The sequence below is a fragment of the Oreochromis aureus genome, linkage group 23, assembly GCF_013358895.1.
Source record: "Oreochromis aureus strain Israel breed Guangdong linkage group 23, ZZ_aureus, whole genome shotgun sequence".
Classification (NCBI taxonomy): Eukaryota; Metazoa; Chordata; class Actinopteri; order Cichliformes; family Cichlidae; genus Oreochromis; species Oreochromis aureus.
The window spans coordinates 31,568,782-31,595,348 of record NC_052963.1 but is presented as its reverse complement, the minus strand read 5'-3'; the positions used below and the strand labels follow the sequence as shown (position 1 = coordinate 31,595,348).

The 26,567-nt window shown below is 40.7% G+C and overlaps 2 protein-coding genes across 8 annotated transcripts in view; both read right to left on the bottom strand.

Annotated features, from left to right (window-relative positions):
* Positions 1-1,697: 1,697 nt before the first annotated feature.
* On the bottom strand, positions 1,698-7,810 carry gfi1ab (growth factor independent 1A transcription repressor b). Its single transcript, XM_031757848.2, has 7 exons — positions 7,678-7,810; positions 5,116-5,229; positions 4,377-4,565; positions 3,499-3,878; positions 3,035-3,172; positions 2,724-2,889; positions 1,698-2,544 (listed from the first exon to the last, which is right to left on the bottom strand). The coding sequence occupies exons 2-7, from the start codon at positions 5,225-5,227 to the stop codon at positions 2,366-2,368; spliced, it is 1,164 nt and encodes a 387-aa protein (XP_031613708.1). The 5' UTR covers positions 5,228-5,229; positions 7,678-7,810; the 3' UTR covers positions 1,698-2,365.
* A 120-nt stretch (positions 7,811-7,930) lies between these two features.
* Positions 7,931-26,567, bottom strand: part of evi5b (ecotropic viral integration site 5b) — a 45,505-nt gene continuing 26,868 nt past the window's right edge. For all 7 annotated transcript variants that reach the window (XM_039606754.1, XM_039606756.1, XM_031757843.2 and 4 more), the window contains 2 exons: positions 13,614-13,709; positions 7,931-9,777 (listed from right to left, as the gene is read on the bottom strand). In XM_039606754.1, coding sequence (XP_039462688.1) covers positions 9,502-9,777; positions 13,614-13,709 — 372 coding nt within the window. In that variant the 3' untranslated portion in view covers positions 7,931-9,501. The remainder of the gene's footprint in view (positions 9,778-13,613; positions 13,710-26,567) is intronic.

The following is a 26,567-nucleotide window of genomic DNA, read 5'->3' as shown; positions in this document are numbered from 1 at the left end:
AAGAGCATCTCTCAAAGGGACTCGTCATACAGCACTGTATGAGGTAAAAAAACAACAAAACATCCATCATAAGTGATCTAGGTTGTTCAGTTGCTTAAACAGTTATGAGAGGAGCTCAATGTCACAAGTTCAGCTGAAGTCGACCTGCTCTGCCCAGCAGTGAAACGTCCTACCTGAGAGAACCTGCTTGCTTGCTTACTTCAAAGGATCGTGGTGAGGTTGGCGGCTCGGGGCTCTCTGAGTGTTAAAGGCACTTAATGGCATACTCAGCTTTATGCCATTAATCAGGAAATTCCCCTGTCACCAGATTCAACCTCATTCAGTCTGAACAAAAAGTGTACTCCTTTCAAGCAGCGTAACCTCTTATTTCCTTTATAGACTTATTTTAAAGGAGCTTCAGTTTTGAAGTCTTTTCAAAACTGAAGCTTTTTATTCGACTTGAAATGTGTGGTTGCTGCATATGAAATGCATTTTCGTTTGAAAAGAATAAACGGCGTGAGTCTCTTTGCCATGTAGCTGTAAGGTGCACAGCTCCACTAAATCTTGCTTTAAATGAGCATGCCTGTTCCTGTTCTCCTTTAGTCTGTTCATCCTGGGGTTTAAAATATTCAGTATTTTCGCAGGCCTGGATGTTGTACGATTTTGAGGCAAGTGAGGCATAGAAAATCCTTGTGAGTCAGTGATTTCAATCAATGTTGAGTGAAAACGACAAAGTGATTGTTCCTCTTTCCCGTCTTTTGTGTTGGAGGTTAAAAGATGAGTTTGAAAGAATCGGTAGATTAATAAGGCGACTGTTTATAAGGTCACCTAACCAGTTATGAGAGGTATTTTCACAGTATTAAACTGATTCTATCTATGGAAATAGTCTCTATGACAGGGATACCACCTGTTTCTTAAATGTGCCGTAATATTTCCAGTGAGCGTTTTTTGTTTATCAGATTAAACCCTTTAATCTGTTGTTTATGTAGCAGTACAGAAACTTTGACAGGGTGCTTCCCGACTCTCATTTTTTCCCAGGATCACAGCTGCCACATGTGATATCTTTTCTGCCAAAGCTCGTTTTTTTTCCTCCTCCCCCCCTCCCCCCCAAATAACAGCCATGAGGGTAAAACGCATTTGGTTAACGGTTAAATCAGCTCATACTGTTTAAGGTCCAAACACATGTCTGCAGTGGTCAAAACAAACAGTAGCCTCTGGGCAATCACACAATCACGGCAGCAAGATGGCTCAACGTCCTGGCGCCTTTGTTTTAAAGTTTACACTCTGGAACGTAAAGCTCTTATTCGATTAGGTCATAGTTTTATTTCTCTCTCTCTCCCTGTGTGTGTGTGTGTGTGTGTGTGTGTGTGTGTGTGTGTGTGTGTGTGTGTGTGTGTGTGTGTGTGTGTGTGTGTGTGTCTAATACAAAGCAATCGGAGTTCGAGAAAAAAATCTGAAATAACTGTTGCTAATGACCTTAAATCTACCGACGCGTCTGCTGACGACAGTGAAAAAAGACGCACTGTGGATTTTTTTAAACCTAGGTGATGAAACCCGACCTTTACTTTAATGTAATCTGTTTTATTTTTATGCACACTTTTTCCGTTCCGTCGCTGTTTTCGTTTGGAAAAACATAAATCATCCATCTTTTTAACTGCATTGAAATTTTCATAATAACAATCATTTTAAAACATCAACAAGAAACTCGAATACATATTTGAAGAGAAGTAATATTTATTTGTAAACGATAAAAGTTTAAATTTGACAAGAAAATGTGCAAAATAGACCAAAGATACCAGCTTGGTAATGGAGGCGATTATTAAATCAGAAAGTGTAAGGAGGCTGTTTTGCCAGCATTGCTGTAGCTGACAACAAAAGCTTACGTCTGTTCTTTTGGAGAAGCGCAGATTTGCATCTGTTTCTTTATGGCTCTGCCAATCCTGTTATTGAAGTGTGACTGCTATGTTGGGCTTAAGACACAGACAATTTTATTATTATTGTTATTGTTATTATTATCGCGCTTACATGTCGTGTATTTTAAAGTCCACAGCTTATCTCTGGTTTTTTTGAGCATGTAACATTCTGCAGTAGGCTGGTCTCGTTAGTGTTGCTCGTCTTCGCACTGCAAAAAGTCGCCCGTTAAACGTTTTTTCCCTCATAAAATAAATAAAAACATCATTTGTCGTTGTTAAATATAGGTTCAATGCACGTTTAACAAGCTAAATGAGAGTCAGAGTCGATCTTGATCTGAAAAATGTCCTCAAGGTGGACGGCAGAAGGAGGGAAAGTCGAAAATACCGGATGTCTAAAAACGACTTCCTAGGAATGAGCACATGAATGCTCTGAAGTCAGATTAGATTGACTCCACGGTGCCGTGATTGTCAGTTCATTTCAGTCCGTGCTGCGTCTCCTTGTGTCTCCTCAGATCCACCTTTCTCTGGAAACCTTTGCCGCAGAGGTCGCAGCCGAAAGGTTTGTATCCGGTGTGTTTCCTGCTGTGCGTTATGAGGTTGGAGCTCTGGCTGAACGCCTTCCCGCACACCTGGCATTTGTGTGGCTTTTCACCTGAGAAAAAAAAAAGAAAAATACATTTGATTGAGGGTTTAAAAATATATATATATAATAAAAATAAACGAGAGATATACATTTTGCTGCTGAAAAATCTGATTTTGCGCACAGATTCTTTACCTCGGTTACAGAACAATCAAAACTACAAATGTAGTTTCGTTCCTTTCTTCGCTCACCTGTGTGGATGAAGGTGTGTTTCTTCATGTCCGACTTCTGATGGAACCTTTTGCCGCAGTACTGGCATGGGTACGGCCGCGTGTCGGAGTGGATAAGCAGGTGAGTCGACAGAGTTGACGACCTCTTGAAACTTTTACCGCATATTTTGCAGTCGAAACTTCTTTCCTGAAACGTGAGCAGAGGCCTGTTTTAGTCACATTTTCGAGTCAGCGCATCCACGCTTGACAGGAAGGCGGGTTGACTGCAAGATGTGAATCCAAAAAAAGAAAAGGGTGCAAACTGCATCTTGTGGTTTGAGGTGTGAAGATACCTGAGAGTGCACGGCTTTGTGTTGTTCCAGGCTCACTGCGTGTCCGAAAGTTTTGCCGCAGATTTCGCACGCAAAGGGCCGGGTGCCGCTGTGTGATCTGCGGACGTGCACTTCTAAACCGTGGGGAGTGGAAAACACCTGAGAACAACAATGAATTAATGATAAGAACGTTTGTTTGTTTTTTAAAGAAAAATTGGAATAAACCGTCGAAGAAGAAAATAAATTCGATTCTGTGTAACTGGATAGTCAATTGTTTGTGTTTTGTTCCACCTATAGAGAGGTCAGAGGTCAGCCAAAAGACAGCAGCTGCAGTGAGTCTTTGCTTGGGGCCAAGTTGAGCGGAAATCAAATTATCCCAAGTTTTTGAAATATTGGTGTTTTCTTACAAACATGCATGGATTTTATAGAAGACACTATATTAGACTGGGCTCTATGAAATCCCATCTCTCATCCTTTGTCCTCACCTTACTGCACTTGACACACTTGTAAGCCCCATTGATGATGAGGCTAGAGCACAGCAGATCAGACTGCGCGTTCACGTTGTGGGTTTTTCCGTGCAGGCCTGCCTCAGGAAACAGCAGAGCAGCAGCGTGCCTCCTGTAGTTACCATAGGTCTCCTCTCCCAGAGCTCGGTCAGCATACAGGGCAGGATGGGTGCTTCTGTCTCCGTAGAAGCCCATCGCAGCCGGGCCTCTTTCTACCTCCATCCCCGTATGGAGGCTTGGCTGCACCAGCGGCCTCAGCTCCGGCCTGGGATAGCTGCTGCTCCAGGCGTACGGCCGGAAGGGAACGGTGAAGGGCTGAGTCTCGTCCACCAGGGGAGAAAGAGATTTCTCCGAATCAGCTGGAGAGGGGAACAGATAAAAATTTAATGTAAGCAGTGAAGTGACCGAAGAGGAGCACTTCCAGGGATCTACGGGGCCTCAGAGGGATCACTGAGGGGGGAAACTTATTTCAGATTCCCCAGGTGATGATTTGTGGGTGACTCCAATTAAAATTAAATTAGATTAGATGATATTTGCTCTGATTTATTATAAAAACTGAAAACATATTTGTGTGAAGAATAACTTCTATACATCCTTTAAAAAAAATCTCAGAAAATGATTAAAACAGCAAAATATGTAAACCATAACAAAGGCCTGATTTGCTTATTTAGTTTGCTGAAACGAACAATTGTATGTTTTCTAAACCATGGTGGAAAAAATACAAATCAAAGTCTGCATTGGATTTGTGCATCCTGGACGCTTTACAGTTTCCGCTCTGGGTCTTTCATGTGTACATGAAATGTAATCTATTGCAGGGTCATCAGTATGTGTGTATGTATGTGTGTGTCTCTGTCTACCTGGGGAGGCGGAGGGAGATGGAGGCCTCCAGAAGTCCTCGTAGTCCGGGGAGCGAGGGCACAGGCTGTCGGCACAGCTCAGCGGAGACTTGGGGGAGAAATCTGCAGCGTCGCCCAGGTGGGAGTCCGGAGACAGGTCGTACCTGTCCACCGACATATCCGTGTCTTCTTCTGGGAGTTTATCTCCCTCTGAGAAGCACAAAACAAATGACAGTCAGCATCGTAATGACAGGTGACTCGACTGAAGCCATTCTTATGTTGTTTTTAAAGGGCTGATAAATGACGTCCATGGTCGAGAGTTCGGTAATTTGTCAAAACAAAACCGGATTTTTGGTGGACAAAATTAGTCAGAGATAACGTCAATTTTTCCCGTGGTAATAATGTTATATGTTTTATGATATTGTGTTATATGATATTGTATAACAATAAAAAATAGTGTTGTAATATGTAATAAAACCAAGTTCTGTGAATAACCCGAGATATTTAAATACATGCATTTAACCAAAAGAACAGTTCCAGAGTTGAATACAAAATACTGCAATGACTCTTAACTGTAAAGTGTTTTTCTTTTAAAGCATTATTCATCCTACAAATTATTGGCAAGTGTTGCGATCAAAAATGTATTTTAGTTTTGAAAAACACCCTTCATTCCCGTCAGATGATATCAATATCAAATACAGCGTTCAAAGTGTCATCTGACAAAGAGGGGAATATTGAAGAAAAGCCTCCTTTTGCATACCCGAGCATATGTGCGCCAGTATCGTGTCCAGCTTGTTGTAGTCATCCTCAAAACTTCGGGGTTGGTGATAACTGTGCGCCTTCTTACTCTTCACCAAGAAGGAGCGGGGCATCTCTGAAGCGGAACAGAACAAATCAGTGACAATAATCCAGCTGTAGAGAGCAGTCCTCCTGCGCCCGAGGCCTCTCGCTCCAAGATTTGACATCTACTGGTGTGGTGATGTTGCTCCTAAGTGCTTTAAGAGGTTTCAACCTGACAAGGGAGCATGCGCGGACTGTCGGTCACGCCTGCCAGGTGTCGTACGGACAGGTGTCGAGGCTGCCCGCCACAGCTCAGTGCGCTGTAAAAAATATCCGCCTGCAGTGTTTTAGTCACCGCAGTGCGGGGCAGGCTGTAGGAAAACTGTCTGCAGCGGGGGCGACGTCGTCTCGCATCTTTAGAGCAAACGGACTCATTTCAGAACCCGACAGTGGTTAACGCTTGCGTTTCTTTTCTTACAAGAAACGCAGGTGGAATGAAGAAGAGGAGAGTTTATTTATTGTTTAAAAGTACAACTTGGGACGATAAGTCTATGAGACACTTTTTGCAGTGTTTAACTTTTCCACTGCCTGGGGCTGCCGAAGTTCTCGCAGACTGCAGCTCGTGTCTCCCATGGAGCCCGTGGCAGTCGGGAGAGGTGATACAGGCTTTATCGGCGCCTTTCTCAATTTTAAAGGGGGCAGGGGGAGAGGAAACGGGGAGACACACTCCAGGGTGCCTTGCTGGGGAGCTTGAAGTAGCGCGCCGTGGTAAAATAAAGGGGTGGGAGAAACTTTGAACCGGCGGGGTAGTCTTATTATTCTTATAGGCTGCAATTAAAATTTGACCAAAAGCTGTGGGTTTGCCAAGAGTGTCTCTGGTTGAGTTTAGCCAATAAAACGCTAGAGGAAAAATAATAAATTGAGAATAAATCCTCACATAAAAACGCACCGCGGTGTCTCTCTGATCAAAACTCACTGTCGGCTCCACACAGGACAAAGTGTTGTGAAGTTTTGTCCCGGTCTGGTGGTCACTTGAGCCCATAAACTGTTATTATGTGACAGACACTCTCCGTCCTAACGCCTGCGGTGACCGTTTCACATTACCCCGAGAGGAAGAAGCAAATAACGGAGACAGTTTGTTTTCTGTTCGCACAGGTCGAAGATTAGAGCGTCATTACGCGCTGATCAATAAGACGGAGTCGTGCGTCCTGGTGCCTTTCATCCACTGCAGGTGTAATAAAACAGTTTTGAGACGGCATTGAAGTGAAAGTGTGATCAAAAACCTTGCGCATTTGTTTGCAGTAAATACAGGTGGCTATCAGGCCATGTTTGCCCTTTAAAGTTTTATTATTCGCGGCTTGAGACGCTTGAATTGCCACGGAGCCGAAGTTCACACATGCGCATTTTGGATGACTTTTCATTTCATTTCTTTACTTATTATTTCAATATATCATCAGGTAACCGTTAGCAAATCCGCTCCGGTCAAATCCTCCACGCCTGTGAAGGTGTGAAGTTTCCTCCAAATCAGACAACTGGACGCCCAAAACGGTTTCAGACCGTTCACACGGCTTTGGCACAACCACAGTCCGCTCTCACACAACACTATAGCACCAACATGTCAGTGAATGCATTTATAATGTCAGCTACATGCAAACCGTTATCAGTAAATAAAGGACAGGAAATTAGAGGACCACATGTCCCAGCTCGATTAGACGCATCACGGCATCCGGATACAGTTTTTTGGAGAAGATATGAAGCTCGAACCGATAAAAGCAGCTGCAGCAGGGCCTGCTGGCCGATAGGCAGACGGTTTGTTAACTGTAGCATCATGCCGTCACAATTAAATACACGCACATAATAATAATATTAATGATATTAATAATATAATAGATACATTTAGGGATTTGATGCCGCTTTTACGCAGGATGTTACAACGCGGTTTGAAACTAGATTTGATTTGATATGCGGTTGTTTATAACCACACAATTAATTACCTCCGTCATTATTTCTGCAGTATTCAAATATTTTCTGCTCTCCGTTGAAATTTAGCTCTAAAACGCCTCTACATGTGAACTCGCCAAATGATTCACGCCTCCCACACTGCGCCACTGTATCGCGCTCTCCTTATAGTAAACATTTCAGGACGCACGTTTAAATCTGATCGAATATTTGCAAAGGTCAATCAAAGAAAAAGAAATAAATAAAATATATAAAATCAGCTGTATTCATACACCCGTGTCTGCGCAGGACTACTGCTGTTTGGGTTGTGCTAAATTCGGGTATTATTAATAATAAATCCGAATTTTGAGATTAAAATCGAAATGATTAAAATAGAATTTATGTGGCTATAACATCTGGCACCCGCTATAGAAATAAGCGACCTTCCACTGCGCCATGTTAAGAAAAAAAATTGCAAACCTTACTAGTCAACACAAGTTCTAAAAATCTATCTGAGCTTACATCACTAACAGACTGGCCTCAGTGTCCAACACAAACTCATCAGCATTTTGTGGGGAAAAAATCCAAAAAACCAAACACAAACCTGGTAAATGTTTCAGTGCCCGAAGAGAGATGCTCTTTTTAAAATGCGGTTTTCTGCATGAAATGATTAGTAGTTGAGGCTCAACTTTGAAAACCGCGAGAAAAATCACTTCCTGAAACAGTCAATCTAAGCTAAGAATCTTCAGAGGAAGGCAGCGCTGAGACTAAACATCCCACATGTGCTGTTCAGCCTGCACGAGGAGACTCTGGTTAGAGGTTTGCAGCCACCATTACAAGACAGACCAGGCCAGGAGTTTATCAAACAATTTTATTGTGAATTCATCCCTTTCGCTCGCTCTCTCTCTCACTCACACACACACACATATATTTAACAATCTCATTTAGTTTGCAGAGTGTGCTTGACTGCATCATAGTGTGTCCATACTGCACTGCAGACTCAAAAAAAGTGCCATTAGGTGTTCCTCTCCTATTTCATCATCAAAGAGACATTAACATCATCATCACCTGCTCAAAGTCAGAATCTTTGCTGGTTCCTGGAGACTGCGGCTGCCTCGATTCATACAGAAGTTAGTGTTCAGACATTCAGAGAAATTCACTTTTACACGTCCAGGTCATGAAATGGAGTGGCTTGTAGATCCAGAACATGGGCCTCGCTTTGGTAACACTTTGCCGGTCCCGATTAGTTTCCATGTTGAGTTATTAAGTGTTGCTTTATCTCAGCTTCATCTCCTGGCCAAAGTTCTCTCAGACTGTCATCAATTCCGTGCAAATTAGTGACACTCAGAACATATGAGAGGCATCATTCAGCTTTGAGTCATCAGTACATGCATTATGCACTGAAGTGACTTTCGCCTTTTACCTCATCATGAAAGTAAGATCGTGATGCTTTCAGAGAACTTGGTAAAACAGCAACAGTAGCTAAGAAATAAACCTGTCCCCATCTGCACTTATTAACATGCTGGCTGCTTTAAGAACAGAGAGTTCAAAAGCATCTAAAGAGTGGTGACTAGTTATTCTACCAGGAATTCACCTCCCTCGTCTCAAAAGCAGGATTTGTTATTTGTGTTAAACTACATTATATGTCCCTTTATTCTCAAATGTACAGTATATTCTAAACACCAGATATGCATTTTCAAGTTCAAAAGGAAGTGGGGGGAAACAAACAACATGATACACATTTACATATCTACATGTACGCAATGTCACTTTGACCTTGAAAGGCATGCGGCATGTGCTAAGGCCAAAGAAAGTCATCGCTGGCTGATACAAGCGAGTTTGATACCAGGCTCTGACCAAGCTCTTCAAGACATTAGAAATATAGATATTTATACATGCGCACGCATAGCACTCATACAAATCTGCCTCTGCATGATGGACACTTAGTAGTAACGGCATCAATGCATTTCTGATGTTCATTTATAAAAAGCTTTAAAATATAAAAACATGAAGTGTGTAATATAGAGTAAAACGTTTTTATTGCACAGTCTCTTTTTCTGTGTTGTACCTAGAAGAAGCGGTCAGGAGTGACAGACTGAGATCTCCCTTCTCCTCCTCTTTGTCAGGTCTCTGTGGCCCAGTAGAGTCTGAGACGCTTCACATGATTTGAGCCTCTACTGAGGTTCAGGCTGAGCTTCTGGCTTCCCTCACAAAAAACCCCCCAAAAACAACAACAACAAAAAAACTGCAAAAGGAAGGTAAACAAAACTAAATCCACGTGTGATTCTCAGGATATGAAATGATGATGATGATGCATTTCTTTCTTCAAGTTCAGGCGTCTCCTCTGAAATGGTTTGCTGGATGACCCTCTCTTCCACAGTTAGTGCTGACAGCCTCCGTCTCCACTTCAGCAGCCGGCGGGCGCCGCTCACACGGAGGTGGTCTTGTGGCTGCTGCTCTGAGGAACAGAGATCCGCAGGGCCTCTCCGTCCTCCTCCTCCTCATCGCTGTCGGTGTCCTCGAGTTTGGGGTGTAGTTTGATACGGCTCCTCTGCTGGGGGACCTGCAGGGTGGAGACCTTGACCCCATCGTCGTCCGAAGACTGGTAAGACTCATCATCCGCCCCGTAGTGATTGACAATATGGATCCCATCAAAAGTGGGCTGATTGGCCAAGCCCCCCCTCTGTCCTTTTAAGCAGCGAATCTGTGAAAGCAAACACAGTGAGAGTCAGGAGCCACACAAACCCCTACAGATCAGACTTCTGTGCTTGAAGGCAGCTGCATGAACACCAAACCTCTTACAGCTAACATATTATGCTTTTCCTTATTTTCTGTCATAAATACACTGTTACAGCGGTGGATGCACACATTAAATATAGCCAAAGTTTCAAATAATTAGGTCAGCAAACATGCAAGTTATCCCGGTAAGCCAAAAGCTCCAAACTCTACACACCTGGTTTGTGACCAGGTGGCTCTACAGGATGTCAGAGACAGTGGATATCCTGACCTTGCCACATGTGTGAGCACGCTCAGAAGAAAACTGGCTTAAAGGAATCTCAAACTGCTTGTTACAGACGCTATATGACCTGAGGTGCCGTGCTAAGGCCTGGCACAGGACAGCCCTACAGAGACAAAGATCGCCTCCCTGAGATCCCCAGCTCCAATATCGTCGTGGATCAGGTCTACTTTTGCTTAACTGTCTTGTGTCTCTGAAGCAGGTTTAAGTATGATGATTAAAATGGGTATAGTTGTATAGACAGCTCACTTATTTATTTATTTATCGTTTGGTTGCTGTTATTGTACTCAGAAGGAAAGAGGGAGGAAGATAGTCTTGGTCAAACCTTCTTTTAGCCAGGTGCAGGAAATATAGATAGCGGATATCTAGTTCAGCACTTCCTGTCCTGTCTGCTGTTCATTGTTTACTAATAAAGAGAAATTTAAGACGATAGCTGGTAGTTTTCAGATTGAATTTCAGCAAATGTGTTTCCTCTCTCTCCATGTGACCAGTTTTCCTTAATAGTAGTGCGACTTATCAGAAAGTTTACAGAATCATTTTTCCCTTGCCATTTGATTCTACAGACTGATACGTTTTAACAGCTGAATTCACAACATAATTCTATCCACTTCTTTTCTGTTAGTGTCAAAGTAGCGCTGCTAAAAAAAAAAAAAAAAAAAAAAAAAAAAAAAAAAAAAAGCAGCCAAGCTGTGACGCTAATGTTTAAAATGAACAACGACAGAGAAATACGACTCTTGCACGGCTTCCTGGACAACCTCTGACTGCTAGCAACTCAGTGAGATAACAAAAACTTGACACATGTGATATGAACAAACTGTCAGTGGGAGCTGGTGATATTTTACCAGGAACACTGAAACAAATAAGATGAGATGCCCTTTACAATTTCAACATGCAGGCAGCAGATCAACCAAAAATAAAAACATAAGGGAACAATGCAATAAAATCAGAGCCATACTACACACCAAGAGTATACAACTGGTGAGTGTCGTGTTTGTATAACCAGTAGACATGAAATAAATATTTTTACAGCACTCACAATGAGGAAGACAAGTTGTCTCTTTTAAATTTGTAGTAAAAGCTTTTATTCACACATCTCAATATAAAATTATATAGAGACTTATAAATGTCACCATCCAATTCACAAAGCCTATATGCTGTCTTTGCTTCAATCTTTGATGAGTTTATTGAATGTGTGCACGAATGTGCTTTATAATCTCAACACTTAAACTCAATGTGTAGTATGGATTTGGGACAAAGAGTCATATAATTATGTTTCATTTAAGACTGCATGGTAGCAGGAAGCACCTTACACCACGTTAACAGTTTAAGGTGCTTCCAAAGCTTCAAGGCAAAGGAAAAGTGTCTGAGACTGGAGAATTTTTTTTCTCTCTCGGAAAACAAAATACCTGGTAAGGAACTTTTTGCATTGACTGTATATAAAAGATGGCTATAGCCAATCTGGTTTTCATCCATGAATTTTTTAGACTTGCATTGCTGCACTTTTTTTTAAAAGTCAGAAATATATTTAGATGATAGAGAGCTATGTTAGAAGCTAATGCTATCGAGGTTAGTTAGAAACTGCGTCCATGTTTAGTACACGGACACAAATACCTGCCAGTTGGTCATAAAAGCATAAAAATGCTCCAAAAGGTGCCAACACCAAAAGCGTAAGCAGAAAGGTCCAGTTTAGGGATTAAAATTAGCTGAGGTAAAGCCAAGCAGACAGCTGCCTGTGTCGGCAAACAACTGTCAATCAAGGCAGGCAAGGCCCAATAATGTAAATAAGTTTTGTTGCTCTAAAACCTGTATATACACCTTGTGCCTTTCAAGACGTGCTAAGTGACAATTCAATAGGCACTAATGCATAGCCATGCTATCAGACATGCATGCAATGAGCTTTGATCCAGAGAACACAGCAGGGTTTTTTTTTTAGATCATGCTCACATATGGCTTCTTCTTTGCGTCACAGACCTTTAACCTGCACTTTTGGCTGGCGCAGTCAACTGCGTTCACAAACAGAGTTTTCTCAAAGCGTTATTGAGCACAGATTTCTACAAAGGAAATGTATTTGTTTTTAATGAAGTGCTGTCTGAGGATCAAAGATCACAGCATCCAGTTTTCGGCCTTTTCTGCGCACAGAGATTTCTCCAGGTTCTCTCACATTATGTACTTTAGATGATGAGATATTCAAAGCCTTCAAAAGCATACATTATTTTCAAACTGTTGCTGAATTTGTAGACTCAGTTTATAAACCTTGCCACTCTAAGATGCTCTTTTTATACCAATTCATGTTACTGACCTTAATTAACCTAATTAGTTCCAAGATATTCTTTTGTTTCTCCTGTCCCAACTTTTTTGTTACATCCAATTCAAAATCAGCTAATAATTTTTATGTCTCAGTTGAGATTTGCAAATCACTGCATTCTGTTTTTATTCACACTTTGCAGAGTCCCAACTACTTTGGAATTGGGTTTGTATTTTCTCCAATTATGTTTCAGTTAACGTCCCCACCTCCAGTTTACAGCCGCGCACGGCCGCTTTCTTGAGCTTTACCTTGAAGCACTTGGGATGCTCTCCTACACCATGAATTAACCAGACTCAAAGAGGGCTTGGGTAAAGATCAACACATGGTCAGGCTTGAAAAGCTGGAGGTGTTACACAGAACATATGAAAACACTCACCTGGGTTGGCCTGCCATGCAACAGACAGTCATGTAGAAAGAGATGCATTCAGAGGCCAGTTTAGAGCACAGTACATAAAAACGATAACAACAACTTAAAAAAAGCCCAAAAAACCCCGAACAACCCTACATTTACCTGGGTCTCTCTAAACTTGGCACACTGCCTTCCTGTTGCTGTCATGTGAAAGGAAACGGTGATCTAATCAACATCTGAGATGCTGCACATAAAATTTCAAGCAGTATGATGTAGGCTTTAATTGAAACTGTGCAGGAGGTGTATGATGGGACTTAAACCACTCTAGTTTCGGTTTTGCTCATTGTGCATGCTTAAAATAATAAGAATCATTGTCGGGCAATCTAAAACTCAAAGACAACTGTCAGGGAAGGGAAATGACTGAGACAGCACTCTTTAAAACATCTTTTCTCAAACACATGACATAGGTCAACAAGCTCGACAGGGCCAATAATAATGAATAAAGGTGACTAAGACTGTGGGGAATATGTCACTTCTGACGTCATATGTGACATTTTACTCACCCTCAAATATCTATCATTTGAATCTGCATCCATCTTTGCATCTTGCCTCTCTGTTCTCCAAGTCCCGCCATTTAAACCTCTGTAAGTCATGTTTGTGAATATATCTCTAAGAGGTTCACAACTTAAGCTCCACACAGGAAGTCTCTGGGTGTAGTTAACACTTCAACTAATCTGTTCAAGTCAAAGTAAAACCATATCTGAGAGATTGTTGTGAAATTTTGATCAAAGCAATTACACCAACAACAAAAAAAAAAAAAAATGGTAGTGTGACTGAGGTGAACATGTAGCTTGTTTTTAGGAGTCTCACCTCATGTTGTAGTTCTGCTATCTGGTCTTTGAGGTCGCGGATGTACTGGCTCGAATCTGTGTGGTTCAGCTGGCCTTGGACTTTTCCTTCTTCTTTCTGTTGGGACAAAATACCCAACTTTCAAACATGTTTCACAGCTTTTGGGAAAAAAAAAAAAAAGGATTCTGTTAATCATCTACAGGGTCAAAATATTTTAGATTTCTGGCACATATTATACATACTCTTAAATCAAAAAGGGTCTGTGGAAATTACACTTATGTCTTCTTGTTTATGGTTGAAAACTCTTGCACAGGCAGGAGAAATAACGGCAGCTTCGAGAGCCCCGCTGCAAAAAAAAGCGTCATCGCGCAGTACCCTGCATGTATGGCGGGCGACCAAGGTGACAGATGTCTGGTGAAACACAAAACAGTGTCATTTGTGCTTGATTTCCTCCTGGGGCCCTGGGGATGAGGCTGGTTGTTGCCTCTAACAGTTAAACAGCCCATGTGATGTTTACCTTCCTAAGTGAAGACATCTGCAGGCACTGGAGACAAACACATATTCTATTTCAAACCTCAATCACACCCCTGAACCTGCCAGTTCCACACTGAGATAAGTTCAAAACACAGGCAGCAGCACTGAGGCAAAAAAAGGGAAGATGTGCGCTCGGTAAGGGGTGGGGTGTCGAGGTAAAGCGGTGACACTGAGTCTTCACCGCCTGAACAACACCCCAAAATACAGATAGGGTTTAGATTCCTGTGGTGAGGTGGGGTTCAATATGGCGGGTCCCAATAGGCCTTTTTTTTTTCACATGGAGAGGTCTAAACAAGAGAGATTATTCCAAGAACCTGTTGTTTTTGAGGTTTTGCTGCTCCAAAACACTGCAACGACAAGGACAGGCAGTTAATAGAGACTTCCTGGTGTTCAGCTGTGTGAATCGCCAGGTGTCAGGCTGTGGCCAGGGACAGCAAACGTCTCACAGAAACATGTTCCCATTGTATCTTCAAGTCCCAGTGTGTTGTGTTTTTGTTTAGTTCAAATAGTGCAGTGTAGGGGCTTTCTGCATTTTAAAAAGTACACTACTAAATTTGTTCAGCCTCCTGGCAGATCTGAACTGAGCATCAGATAATCTGAGATCAGCCTTTAATCATCCGCCCATTTCATCACATCCTGGGCAAGTGGGCAAAATCACAGCTCATAAAAAAAAAGTGCACATGAAATGCCGATTGCATGCGACGTTCAGTCGGCTTTACGCACATCTCCAACAGTGTGGTAATGACGTAAAGGTTATTTTGAATCTGCAACGACATCTATGAAAGATGTGTGAAAATTAAGTGCTAAAAATTTTTTCTTTCCTCTATCAAGTTTTCAACAGAATTTAGCCTTCTGCTGAAATAAGAAAGACAAAAGATGCGACTAGGATAAAGATGTGGTCACTGCAATGACACTCATCTTACAGATTTGTTTCCAGCATTAGCATGACACATATGCAGTACACATCTGAGAAGTTGGGTTTTTTTTTTTTTTAACACACTAAAACTTTTAGTATAAATCTCTGAGTATGTCATAGAAACCTCAAAATAAACCATGCATGTCACCTTTGGCAGAGTTGCTGCTTCAAGATGAAAAACCACTTCCTTTAAAGCCCAAAGACAACAGAAGCCATGGTTGCGATAGTGAAAGAGTCCTACACACAAACCCTTCTAGACATCTTGGTTTCACTGAAATGTGTTTTCAGTGAAACACTGTGTATTATCATTATTGTTCATCTCTTCGTTAAATCTCTGCAGCATTTTCTGACTTGATACTGAAGCATTTGATCTTCAAAGTGATGGACTACATCAGTATGTGCTACAGCTCTAAGTCCTAAGAGTCACAACATTAATCTGATTCCAGTCTGACCTCTTGTACGAAAACCGAGGTGAAAACTGTCACCAAGATGTGTCACCATCTCTGACGACAAAAACTATGAGACTTCTGCTCTTTTTTACCTTTTCTTCTAAATCAAACCAAAATTTTACCCACAGGGTATAGAGACAGTAACCAAACCACAGACCAAGAAGCCCAAAAGGCACAGTGATTTCAAACTGTGGCACTGACAAAAAACAAAACAAAGAAAAATCTGCAATTTGAACTCTAGACACCGTTTACAATAGAAAGCGGTAAAGGTCTAAAAATGTGCGACCCTTGTTGCTAACATATTTGAGTCAGAGTTCATTAGGCAGATTAAGAAAGCACGCGGGCGGCAGCAGTAAATTTTTTGGTGTTGCATGTTTTTGCTCCATCACTTAGTAACCAAACCTCAGACCACACTATGCCTCTGAAGGGGAAGAGGGGGAGGTTTTTTGTAGGTGTCAAACTTATAAATAGCATGGCCCTCCAGCTAAGATGATCAAAAACACCCTAAAACTCATGAATACAGAGGTTATTTAAAAAGCACTAAGTCACAACAGTTTCCATCAGGACTCATCGGATAACCAAAGTTTCCAATTTGACACTCTATTAAAGGAAATTATATTTACCATAAATCCATAAAACATAGGAAGTATAATCATCAAACAGAATCGGAGAAATGCATTAACGAACTAATTTACTCAGTGTAGAAAACTATTTGTTACAATGCTTCAGTATTGCCCCCGTAACGCAGCAGGCGTGATTGCCAGTTAACGTGACAACACTAAACTTTTCATCTACCCACATATCTGCAAATCCAGAACATCTTTCTTTTGGTAATCTATTTAAGTATCACCACAAGGTTGACAGCTAAGTGAGTGAAAAGCAGTCCTTACAGCACTTCACAGAAACATTTTGTGGTGAGAGTGACTCCACTGTAGGAAGGAGTTCAGACAAAACGTGAGACTCTGCAACTCTGGTTGTCTCTGCTTATGTTACGCGTTGAAAATCAAGCTTGGTTGGGGTCTGCATCGCTCCTTTTGAGGATCACTCTGATATCAGAAATTTCTTGCTGTTATTTTTGTGTTAGCATCACCAATGGTGTATAAAGAGGTTAGCATGTCACTTTCACTTTTGAAGTGCCAACTTGCAGCTATAATTCAGGGGATTAACTAAAGTATTTTGGACTGCCAACTACTTTTCAATCTCTGAAAAAAGGGGAACTGACTGTAATTCCTAAACAGTTAATGCAGAACTTTGGTTAAAGTCCACAGTTTAAAGATTTAAAGTCCACTCTGGTGGTGTACAAAACTATTTTTAAAAAGTGTAACAAGCCAAATAGTTATTGAACAAGCTGTAGACCTACGACCTAAAATATGCTGAATCTGGGATTTAAAGCAAAACATTACCACAGAACAAGCTACTACAATAAATAGCAGGATATGACTGCAGTATATTAAATCAGCTTTAACAACAAAGTTAATACTCCAAAGCTAGACTCCTGACTAGCATGCATAAATCAGCTGTGTTGGATCAAGGACACATCTAAAACCTCATAGGACTTCACAGGACTGTGCATTCCTGTGAAGGTACAAGTACAAGCCATTAATGACCAGCTTGTAGAACCATCTTTAGCATCTCCTTTTTTCTTTTCTTTTTCAACCAACCATTCTGTTATACATTTGCTGCTGTGCTTGGGATCACTGTCCTGTTTCATGATCCAAGCTTTAGCTGGTGGACAGATGGCCTCAAATTTGACTCTGAAATACTTTGGTATACAAAGGAACTCATATGGTTGACTCTATGACTGCAAGGTCCCCAGGTGTGGCTGCAAGACGAGCCAGAATCATCACCCCTCCACCGCCGTGCTGACAGTTGGTACGAGGTGTTTGTGCTGATATGCCGTGTCTGGTTTTTGCAAAAATGTTGCTGTGCAATTTGGCCAAACATCTCCAAGTCTGCTGTGCTGCCACATTCTTTTAAGAGAGAAGAGGCTTTGTCCTGTCGTCCAGTCTTATTCTAATCATAATCTCATTATTTTTTATATTTAACATGTTAACTGAGGTCTTTAGAGTCACAGATGGTGAGTACTTCAAACCAGCGTGTCCCAGATGTCACACAGGCACTTTTATTTGATTTTTGATTCCACTTTTACAGATTTTTGAGTGCCGTGTACCTAGAGCTGGGCGATAGAACGATATCGATATGTATTGCGAAATAACTTTTTCTCAATAGAAAAATGAAACTATTGCGATAGACCTCATCTCTCTCTCTTCCTGTCTTTAAAAAAAACAAGAACAGCCAATCCAAATTAAGTAGCGCAGAGCTGAACCAATCACAGCCGCAGCGTCATGTCACGTGACTTGTTACGTACAGCACAAGTGCCAAGCCGCACATGTGTATTTGTTTGGGAAGCAGCCAGCCGCCGTGCCGGCCGGGTAATGGAGAAAATGAGTGTGCCCACTAGAGAAAAATCAACCGAGAGCTTGGGTGACCAGGTTATCGAAGAGAACACAGATGACGGTTCCAATGCCGGAGAGATTGTCAAAAGGAAGGGCCAGAGAAGTTCCGTAGACTGAAAGCGCTAATTCGTCATCGAAAACAACCGGGAGAATCCCTGCGAAGCAGCAACAGTCAATTGAGTCAGCTTTCTCCAGCGTCTTACCATATGACAAAAAAGCTAAGAGACATAGCGACATAACGAATGCCATAGCCTACCGTCTTGCTAAAGACATGCTACCAATAAACACGAAAATGAAGGATTCAAGCAGCTAATTGAGGTAATAGCTAAGCTATACAACAAGGAGAAATTGAGAATTTCCTTTTAGTTCTCAGTTTATTTGATATTGACAAAAGTTAGTTTGTTTTACAGAAGAACAGACAAAACTGACTAAGATTTATTTTTAGAATTAATATTTTGTTTCTAAGTGGAATTGACAATTTAGTAGTCTGTTTTGTTTGTTCTATTTTGAAACTTAAACGCTTTAGCGGCTGCCTTTTGTGTAGTTTGCAATATTTGCCTTTATTTATCTGAAACTGAAGTCTCATGTTCCTTAAGTACATCTGCCCTGTTGAACTTATTATTGGAAATAAATATTTAAATCAAAACAAGCTGCTGATTATTTCACATTTTACTTGTGAGCAACGGCACATTTAAATCTTACAAATATAGTTATTTGGCTTATATCGTGATATATATCGTTATCGCCTGAAATGAAAAAACATATCGTGATATGAAAAAATCTTATATCGCCCAGCTCTACGTGTGCCACATAAAATTGGTGTGAGGTCAGTAAGCACAACCAGAATTCATACATAATGCACACCGGATTATAAGGCACACTGTCGATTTTTGAGAAAATTAAAGGATTTTAAGTGCACCTTACAGCCCGAAAAATACGGTATACGAGTTTTGTAAGGTGGCTTGTTTCAGGGCAGGGGGCTGGGAAGACTTCGTGGTCTGGGATACAGCAGGCAGTTTCACACACTTTTCATTCTGCACTTTATGGTGCTGTTGTAAACGGTGATACAGCGGTCCCTCGTTTATCGCGGGAGTTACGTTCTAAAAATAACCTGGGATAAGTGAAATCCACGAAGTAGCCAACTTTATTTTTTACAATTATTATAGATGTATAAGGCTGTAAAACTCCTCACTACACACTTTTCTCGGACGGGCATGAACATTTTCACACTCTTCTCTCTTGTTTAAAACACTCGTAAGTTTAAACCTTGTTGAAAGAAAGAAATAAGTCCAGTATTATAGAATTAAACTAAAGGCACCTGTAGGTGATGACGTTTCGTCGACATTACTGTGTTTGTTGGGGAGAAAACTTACAGACATACAGTACAGCACTTCAGAGTCACACTGCTAGCGATCGAAGATTGATGTAAATTTGACAAGCTGAACACATTCTATACTGTACAGGAGACACGGCACAAGATTGATTGACAATGGTCTACAGCAAATCAGGATGCAGAACACACACAAAAAAAGCATGCAAAATTGCACACAAAAAAAATCAGCAAAACAGCGAGGGCATGAAAGGTGAACCGGGATATAGCGAGGGACGACTGTAAATATAACGCAACATAGACTATATCGATATAAATAATATTGTCACAGCTTATATCTCGTATAAAGGTATATCGGTGTTTTTTAAAAGCTGTCTTAATGCATAGTTAGTATTTGCTTGATTCTTTCGTCTATTTATCCAGCTCTTCCAGGTCTGGTTAGTGGGGCAGCATGCTAAGCACTGCCCAGACATAGTGATGGTAAAAATATGGATAGGCCAGTAAATCAAAAGCTTTGCCTTCACAATCAGAATTGTCAATCCACTCCAGGTTAGCGATGAGCTTTTGTTTCAATAAAATAACAACAACAACAACCCCCCAGAAAACAGTCAGGGCTCTAGACTAACTTTTTGCCATGGTTGCACAGGTGCGCCTAACTTTTTTTAAGGTGCACCCAAATTTTTCAACCGCATCGCTTAACACCACAGCTTTACGTTTACATTTTCACTTTTTTTTTTCCTATTACTGACCATACAGACAATATTGATTTGTAAATGATTAACTAACAATCTTGTAAACACAAAGTTCTTTATTTGGTGCACATTTCTACAAGAAAGAAAAGTTACCATATTTTTTGGACCATAAGGCGCACCGGATTATAAGGCGCATTAGGCGAAACCAAATAGTCAGATAAGACAAACTTGACTCAACTAACTACCTCAACTAATTCTCTCGCAGCTGCTCTATTCCCACGTTCTACTGCGTGACTGAGTTTGAAATCCACTTCATAAGCATGTCTCTTAAAAGTTGCCATTTTGGAGTCCTTATACACACAATACGGTAACATTATGTTGAAGCACGGTACGTATTACTCCGCGAGGCTTCTGACTACGGTAGCCATAATGCTCCAACAATCCATCAAGTGGTGCGGCTTCGTAGCTTACCAAAGTCGTACTAAAACATTTTGACAGATTTTTGAGCGCCGTGTACCACATAAAATCAGTTTGCGGTCAGTAAGCACAACCAGAATTCATACATAAGGCGCACTTTTGAGGAAATTGAAGGATTTTAAGTGCTTCACTGAGCTGAAATTTAAACGTAAAATATCTCAAGATATATATATATATATATATATATATATATATATATATATATATATATATATATATATATATATATATATATATATATATATATATATATATATATATATATATATATATATATATATAAAATGTCAAAATTAAAAGTGCCTCAAAGGCTTCCAACTGAACATCTCAGTATCTGAACATCTTACCTTGAGCATGGGCATCTGAGAGGTTCCGCCCTTGACCATCTCTGATTGTTTTAGACCATGAAATGGACATAATGTGTGTCTATTGTTGACCACACGGAGACTTTTAGAATTGCAGAGACTTTTTTTTTCTTTTACTCGAACAGTTGGTCGCACCGGTGCAACCTAGGAGTTTTCTGGCGGAACATTGGTGGAATGTGCAGGTGTCGCCGTGCGCTATTGGATTATTGTGGGAATTCCCTATGTCATTTCCCCTTTCTGCGTGTCTGTGCAGAGACACGTGTGATATACAAGTTGATCGAACAGCAGCAGCACAGAGTCGCTGCTGCGGCGCTTCAGCTGCGCATTCAGCTACTCTAAGCAGCACCTTCATGATCGGTTTAGGCCACGATATCGGCATAATGTTGTGTGCCGTTGGCCACACAGAGAATTTCAGAGTTGCAGAGACTTTTGTTTTTTGTTTTTTACTCGAATGGTTGGTCCGTTGCGCTGGTGCGGCCTAGGATTTTTTTTTATCGCACCATTGAGAAATTGGGTCGCACTCTAAAGCCCTGACAGTAGTTCCAGCGTGTGCAAAAGTCTGAGAAACCTTTTAGTTAAACCAAGTGAAGAGTCAATAGAAACAGTCACCTGACTGAGAAACTGAAAATGAAGATGTGCCTATTACGCACAGGAAAGTTAAAAAAAAACAAAAAACAAAGAGCTTTCAGAATGCAATTTCCATCATCTGAAATGTCGTTCAAGAAACAACAGTTAAAGGAAACTTCGAAAGAAAACTGGGCAAAAGGGTACAGCATAAAAAAACTTCGCAATAGCTGCAGTGAGGTTTATGTGACATAAGAGCCATGCTGCATTGTTTCACTGACGTGCAACAAGTTTAAAGGGAAGAATTATAAGTAAACTATCTGCCACCTCGTCTCAAACCATTAGATACATGCAAAACAATATCTGGATAAACCGAGCAACAAATGAAAACAAATGAAACAATCCAAACATAGAACTTTACTAGCGTTTTTAAAGTCTTTTTAATCTAAATTTAGGAAAACTGTTAGAGCACAAAGAGCAAATCACCATATGACTAAAAAAAAGAAAAAAAAGTAGACAATCAGAGCACTGGGAGCTGCATTTGCATTTACCACAGTTCCTGTAACACCCTCGTCATTTACCCGACACTAAATTAATCACTGTCTGCCACAAATGTTTGCACATTAGGTACGAATTAAAAAGAAAAGTTGATGTTTCAGAATCAATTGAGTGCAATGTCATATTGCTCACTGTACACCAATACTTTCTTATACAACTTTGCCCTTTTGATGCCCTGTCCTTGAAAATTTAGTGGGGGAATTTGAACATGCTGCATGTTTAGGAGCCCAAAAAACCCAAACAAAAACCAAACCAAAGCAAACAGTAAATAAATATTTTCAAAAAAAATTCTTTCAGTATCCATTTCCTGAAGAGATTACCTATTTCCGTTGAAAAAAAATTAACAATTATGGTAGCTTTTGTTTGCTCCCAGCACCTCTTACAACACATATACAATTCCAGTTCTAAAAAAAGATGTAAAATGTAAAAAACAGAACGCAAATCTCATAAACCCATATTCTATTAATAAAGCTGATATCATCAACAGATTCAGGGAATTTGAAGAAATTAAAGAAATCTGAAGAATATTAAAAACAAGTATACTTTTCTGTCAGGGAAATTCCTGCATGCACTCAGGAATGCCTTCAGAAATCTCCATCTGTGAACTCAGTTGTGCCAGTGCCACCAACATATACACATCTCTATCATGGAAAGAAGAAGCCACACGTGAATATAATCCAGAAAAGATTTTGTCCTCTCTGGGCTAAAGATCATTTAAAATGAACTGAGGCAAAAAGGAAAACTGTTCTATGGCTTTTGGAAAAGCTGGACACTGTGTCCTCGAGACTAAAGGGAAGAAGGACCATCCGGATTGTTACCGGCACTCACAATCCTGCATCTATGATGGGGGTGCATTAGTGCTTATGGAATTGACAGCTCGTGCATCTGGAAAGGCACTATCAGGTTTTGGAGAAAAACATGCTCCTATCCAGATGACGATGCTAAACTCCACATTGCATCTATTACAACACCATGGCTTCTTACTAGTAGTAGCAGTAGTAGTAGTAGCAAGAACTAGATTTGGAAACCCAAGAAAGCACAAAACACTGGACAGTAACTGCAACGCTGCAAGGTGAGATTGCAGTTTTTGAGAATTAAAACAAGCATAAATCACCTGCTGCAACATCAAATATGTGACCAAGGGTAGAAAACAACTATTCCAACCTGCCATATTATTTGTAGCTTCAAGCATTTTTTAAAGAATCATTTCAACCCTACAGGACGCCTGATAGCTTGAAGTCATGCGAGCCCAAGTAAATGGTCATGTCCATAGCCTTTGTTTCTTCAGGTTACATACAAGTATTACTTTGGCAGAGGTGTGTGACGCATCAGTTCAAAAGTGAGATATCAGATGGCGACTGTCACTCCCAACTCATCATTTTTCATCATCATCATCAACAATAAAACTAGAAAGTTTCATTGTTTAATGAAAAACAATTCTTCCCTCACCCCAACCCACAGTTTTAAGTGCCTAAACCTAACCAGCAAGTGAAAGTGAAACCAAGTAGAACATACAAACACCCTAAGGAGACCCTGACCACTGTTTCCTGACTGATAAACCTGTGACACATGTTCCTGCCACCACTAAATACAATCAAGGCAACGTAATGATGGAAGGAGAGCATTCCACAACCTGGGGGCCACCGCTCTAAAACATCTATCTCCTCTGGTCTTAAAATGTGTTCATGGGACTACCAACAGCCTTTGATTAGATGATCTCAGGCTGCGAGAGGGAGTGTGGGGTTCTAAAAGATCAGAAATGTAGGCAGGGGCATCACAATTCAAAGCTTTAAAAGTCAGTAATAAGATTTTAAAATGAATTCTAAAATGTATTGGAAGCCAGTGTAATGAACGTAACACTGGTGTAATGTGCTCTCTTTTTCGTGTCCCAGTTAAAAGCCTTGCAGCAGCATTCTGGACTAACTGGAGACGCTCAAGATTCCTTTTGCTCAAACAAAGAAAAAGACTGTTACAATAATCTAAGCGAGATGAAATAAAAGCATAAATAACCATTTCTAACTCAGATTTAGACAACAGAGTTCGCAGTTTGGAGATCTTTCTTAGCTGAAAAGGGCAATTTCTAATTAACTGGGGAGAGTGTTGTTGTAGAGACATGGCAGAATCAAAGATCACACTGAGGTACCTGAGGCTCGGGTGAACAGATGAGCCAAGAGAACCAAGATGCTGTTTGATTAGAGATAACTGGCTGTTGGGGGCAATAATTAATGTTTCTGACTTCTCAGAGTTCAACTGTAAGTAGTTGTCACCAAGCCACTGTTCAATGGAAGCTAAACATTTAATTAAAGAGGACAGTTTATGGACTTCCATTGGCTTAAAAGAGCAATAGAGCTGAATATCATCAGCATAGAAGTGATAAGACACCTCAGGAAACTGCCTAATTATATGTCTTAGAGGTAACATGTACAAAAGAAAAAGAATAGGACCCAGAACTGAACCCTGCGGTACCCCACATGTCAGATCCTTAGAATGAGACATAAACTGATTTGCAAAAATACTAAAAGATCTGTTGGAGAGGTATGACTGAAACCACTTCAAAGCCAAACCGGACATACCGACTACGTCTCGTTTATCACGGGAGTTGCGTTCTAAAAATAACCCGCGATAGGTGAAATCCACGAAGTAGCCAACTTTATTTTTTACAATTATTTTAGATGTTTTAAGGCTGTAAAACCCCTCACTACACACTTTATACACTTTTCTCAGACAGACATGAACATTTTCACATGTTTCTCTCTTGTTTAAAACACTCAAAGTTCAAACCTTCAAAGAAAAGTCCAGTATTATAGAATGAAACCAAAGGCACCTGCAGGTGACGACGTTTCGTCGACATTGTTGTTTGTTTGGGAGAAAACTTACAAACATACAGTACAGCACTTCAGTGTCACACTGCTAGCAATCGAAGATTTCTGTAAATTTGACAAGCTGAACGCATTCTGTACTGTACAGGAGACATGGCACGAGATTGATTGACAATTGTCTACAGCCGATCATGACGCAGAACACAATGTGCTGTACCCCAAAAAAAAAAAAAAAAAAAAAAAAAGCAAAAATTGCACACCAAAATATCCGCGAAACAGCGAGACCACGAAAGGTGAATGTGTTATAGCGAGGGACCACTGTACACAGGTAATCTGTACATGAATGTAGCTTGTGCTGATACAGATAAGGAGCAGTAAAGCTGCTCCTGCTAGCACAGGGCTCATGCTATTCCTCTGCTGTGTATGTACTGTGCAAGGTGCAAACATGCCACACTCCTGTGCCCACACTCTGGTGCTCGCAAAAAAAAAAAAAAGAACTGCTTGAGAAGCACTTAAAATTGAAAACTTTTAAAACTTTCAGCTGACAAATTTTAAAGAAGCAGCTTGATAATGTCACCAGCTCACTGACATTTAAAGAGAGTGATATCGATCGTGGTGCATGTGAAAAAATCTGGTGTTACGTTAAAAAGCATGGGAAATTTTAAAAAGCTCTGGAAAACTGCAGTGGGTGGTTGTGCAAAGCAGATGTGACAAAAGTGCCTTCTTCTTGCAGGGCTGTATGTCCTGCTACACTGGAGAAACTCCTGAGCAATATTCCGGGTACACGCGACAAAAAAAAAAAAAAAAAAAAAAAAAAAACCCACAAAAGTTGAGCATCCGTGGAGTTGCTTCAAGTGTTTCAGTGCCAGGCATCACTGGACATCCCCCAGTTGCTATAACCAAAGACGTCAGAAGTGTTCTATGAAGGTGTTTGTGACTGATATCTGTGTGTGGGTTCAGTACACCCAGACAGAGAAGACAGTCGCAAAATAGATATTATACTGGTGGCTCCCACAGCCAGCTTCCAAATAAGTGGATTGAAAAATCCCCTCCCAAAAATGACAGAAGACTTTAACCTTATTCAAATCATTTCAGGAGAATCAGGTGGGGATATTTTCCTAAGTTGTCCTTCCCCATATGGAAACACTTTGGCTTGGAGACCATAAGACACACATGACACAAACTCACTGGCGGTGAAAGCACTGGAATCTATACTAAGGACCTAGCAAGTTAAGGACTGGCTAATGTTGAAATGCTCAGGGCTGTATTGCGTGTTTTTTCTAGAAGGGTGCCTGTGTGTACAAGCCAAGTGTTTAAAATCATAACGGAAACCATCTTCACAGATATTTAAATTCCATTTTCACACCCATGCCCCATAGCCAGTTTACACACAACAAGATTATCTGCTTGTTGCAACACTCACTATTCATCGAGTATCTTTACTTGCATGAAAGTGGTGAAAATGGTGTGAGAAGTGTTGAACCCATAAACACCTTCAACAATATCAAGTCTTCTTAGATCACTGTCTCTCTTTAGTATTGTTGAGTGTTGTCACTGGGAGAACAGGCCTGCATTTGTTTTTGGTTAAGCTTGTGGAGCATGTTGAATTCATTAGGGTGATAAATGCTACTACTTCCTTCTCTCCTGCTTGTTAATACTTGTAATTCCCATTTACGCTGGGAATAAATATAGATGAAGGTGATTCCAGCTCTGTTGAATTATATGCTTTAATATGGTTTAATATTTCTGATTTGTGCAAAAAATGCCTTTCCCCCCCAGTTTTCCACATCAACTGAAATCAATTAAAGTGCATTT

Coding starts and splice junctions, on each gene's coding strand:
- gfi1ab (XM_031757848.2), bottom strand. CDS start 5,227: ATGCCCCGCTCCTTCTTGGTGAAGAGTAAGAAGGCGCACAGTTATCAC. Junction 3,173..3,498: donor AGTGTGTCAAGTGCAGTAAG/GTGAGGACAAAG, acceptor TGTTGTTCTCAG/GTGTTTTCCACTCCCCACGG. Junction 2,890..3,034: donor ACAAAGCCGTGCACTCTCAG/GTATCTTCACAC, acceptor CTCACGTTTCAG/GAAAGAAGTTTCGACTGCAA.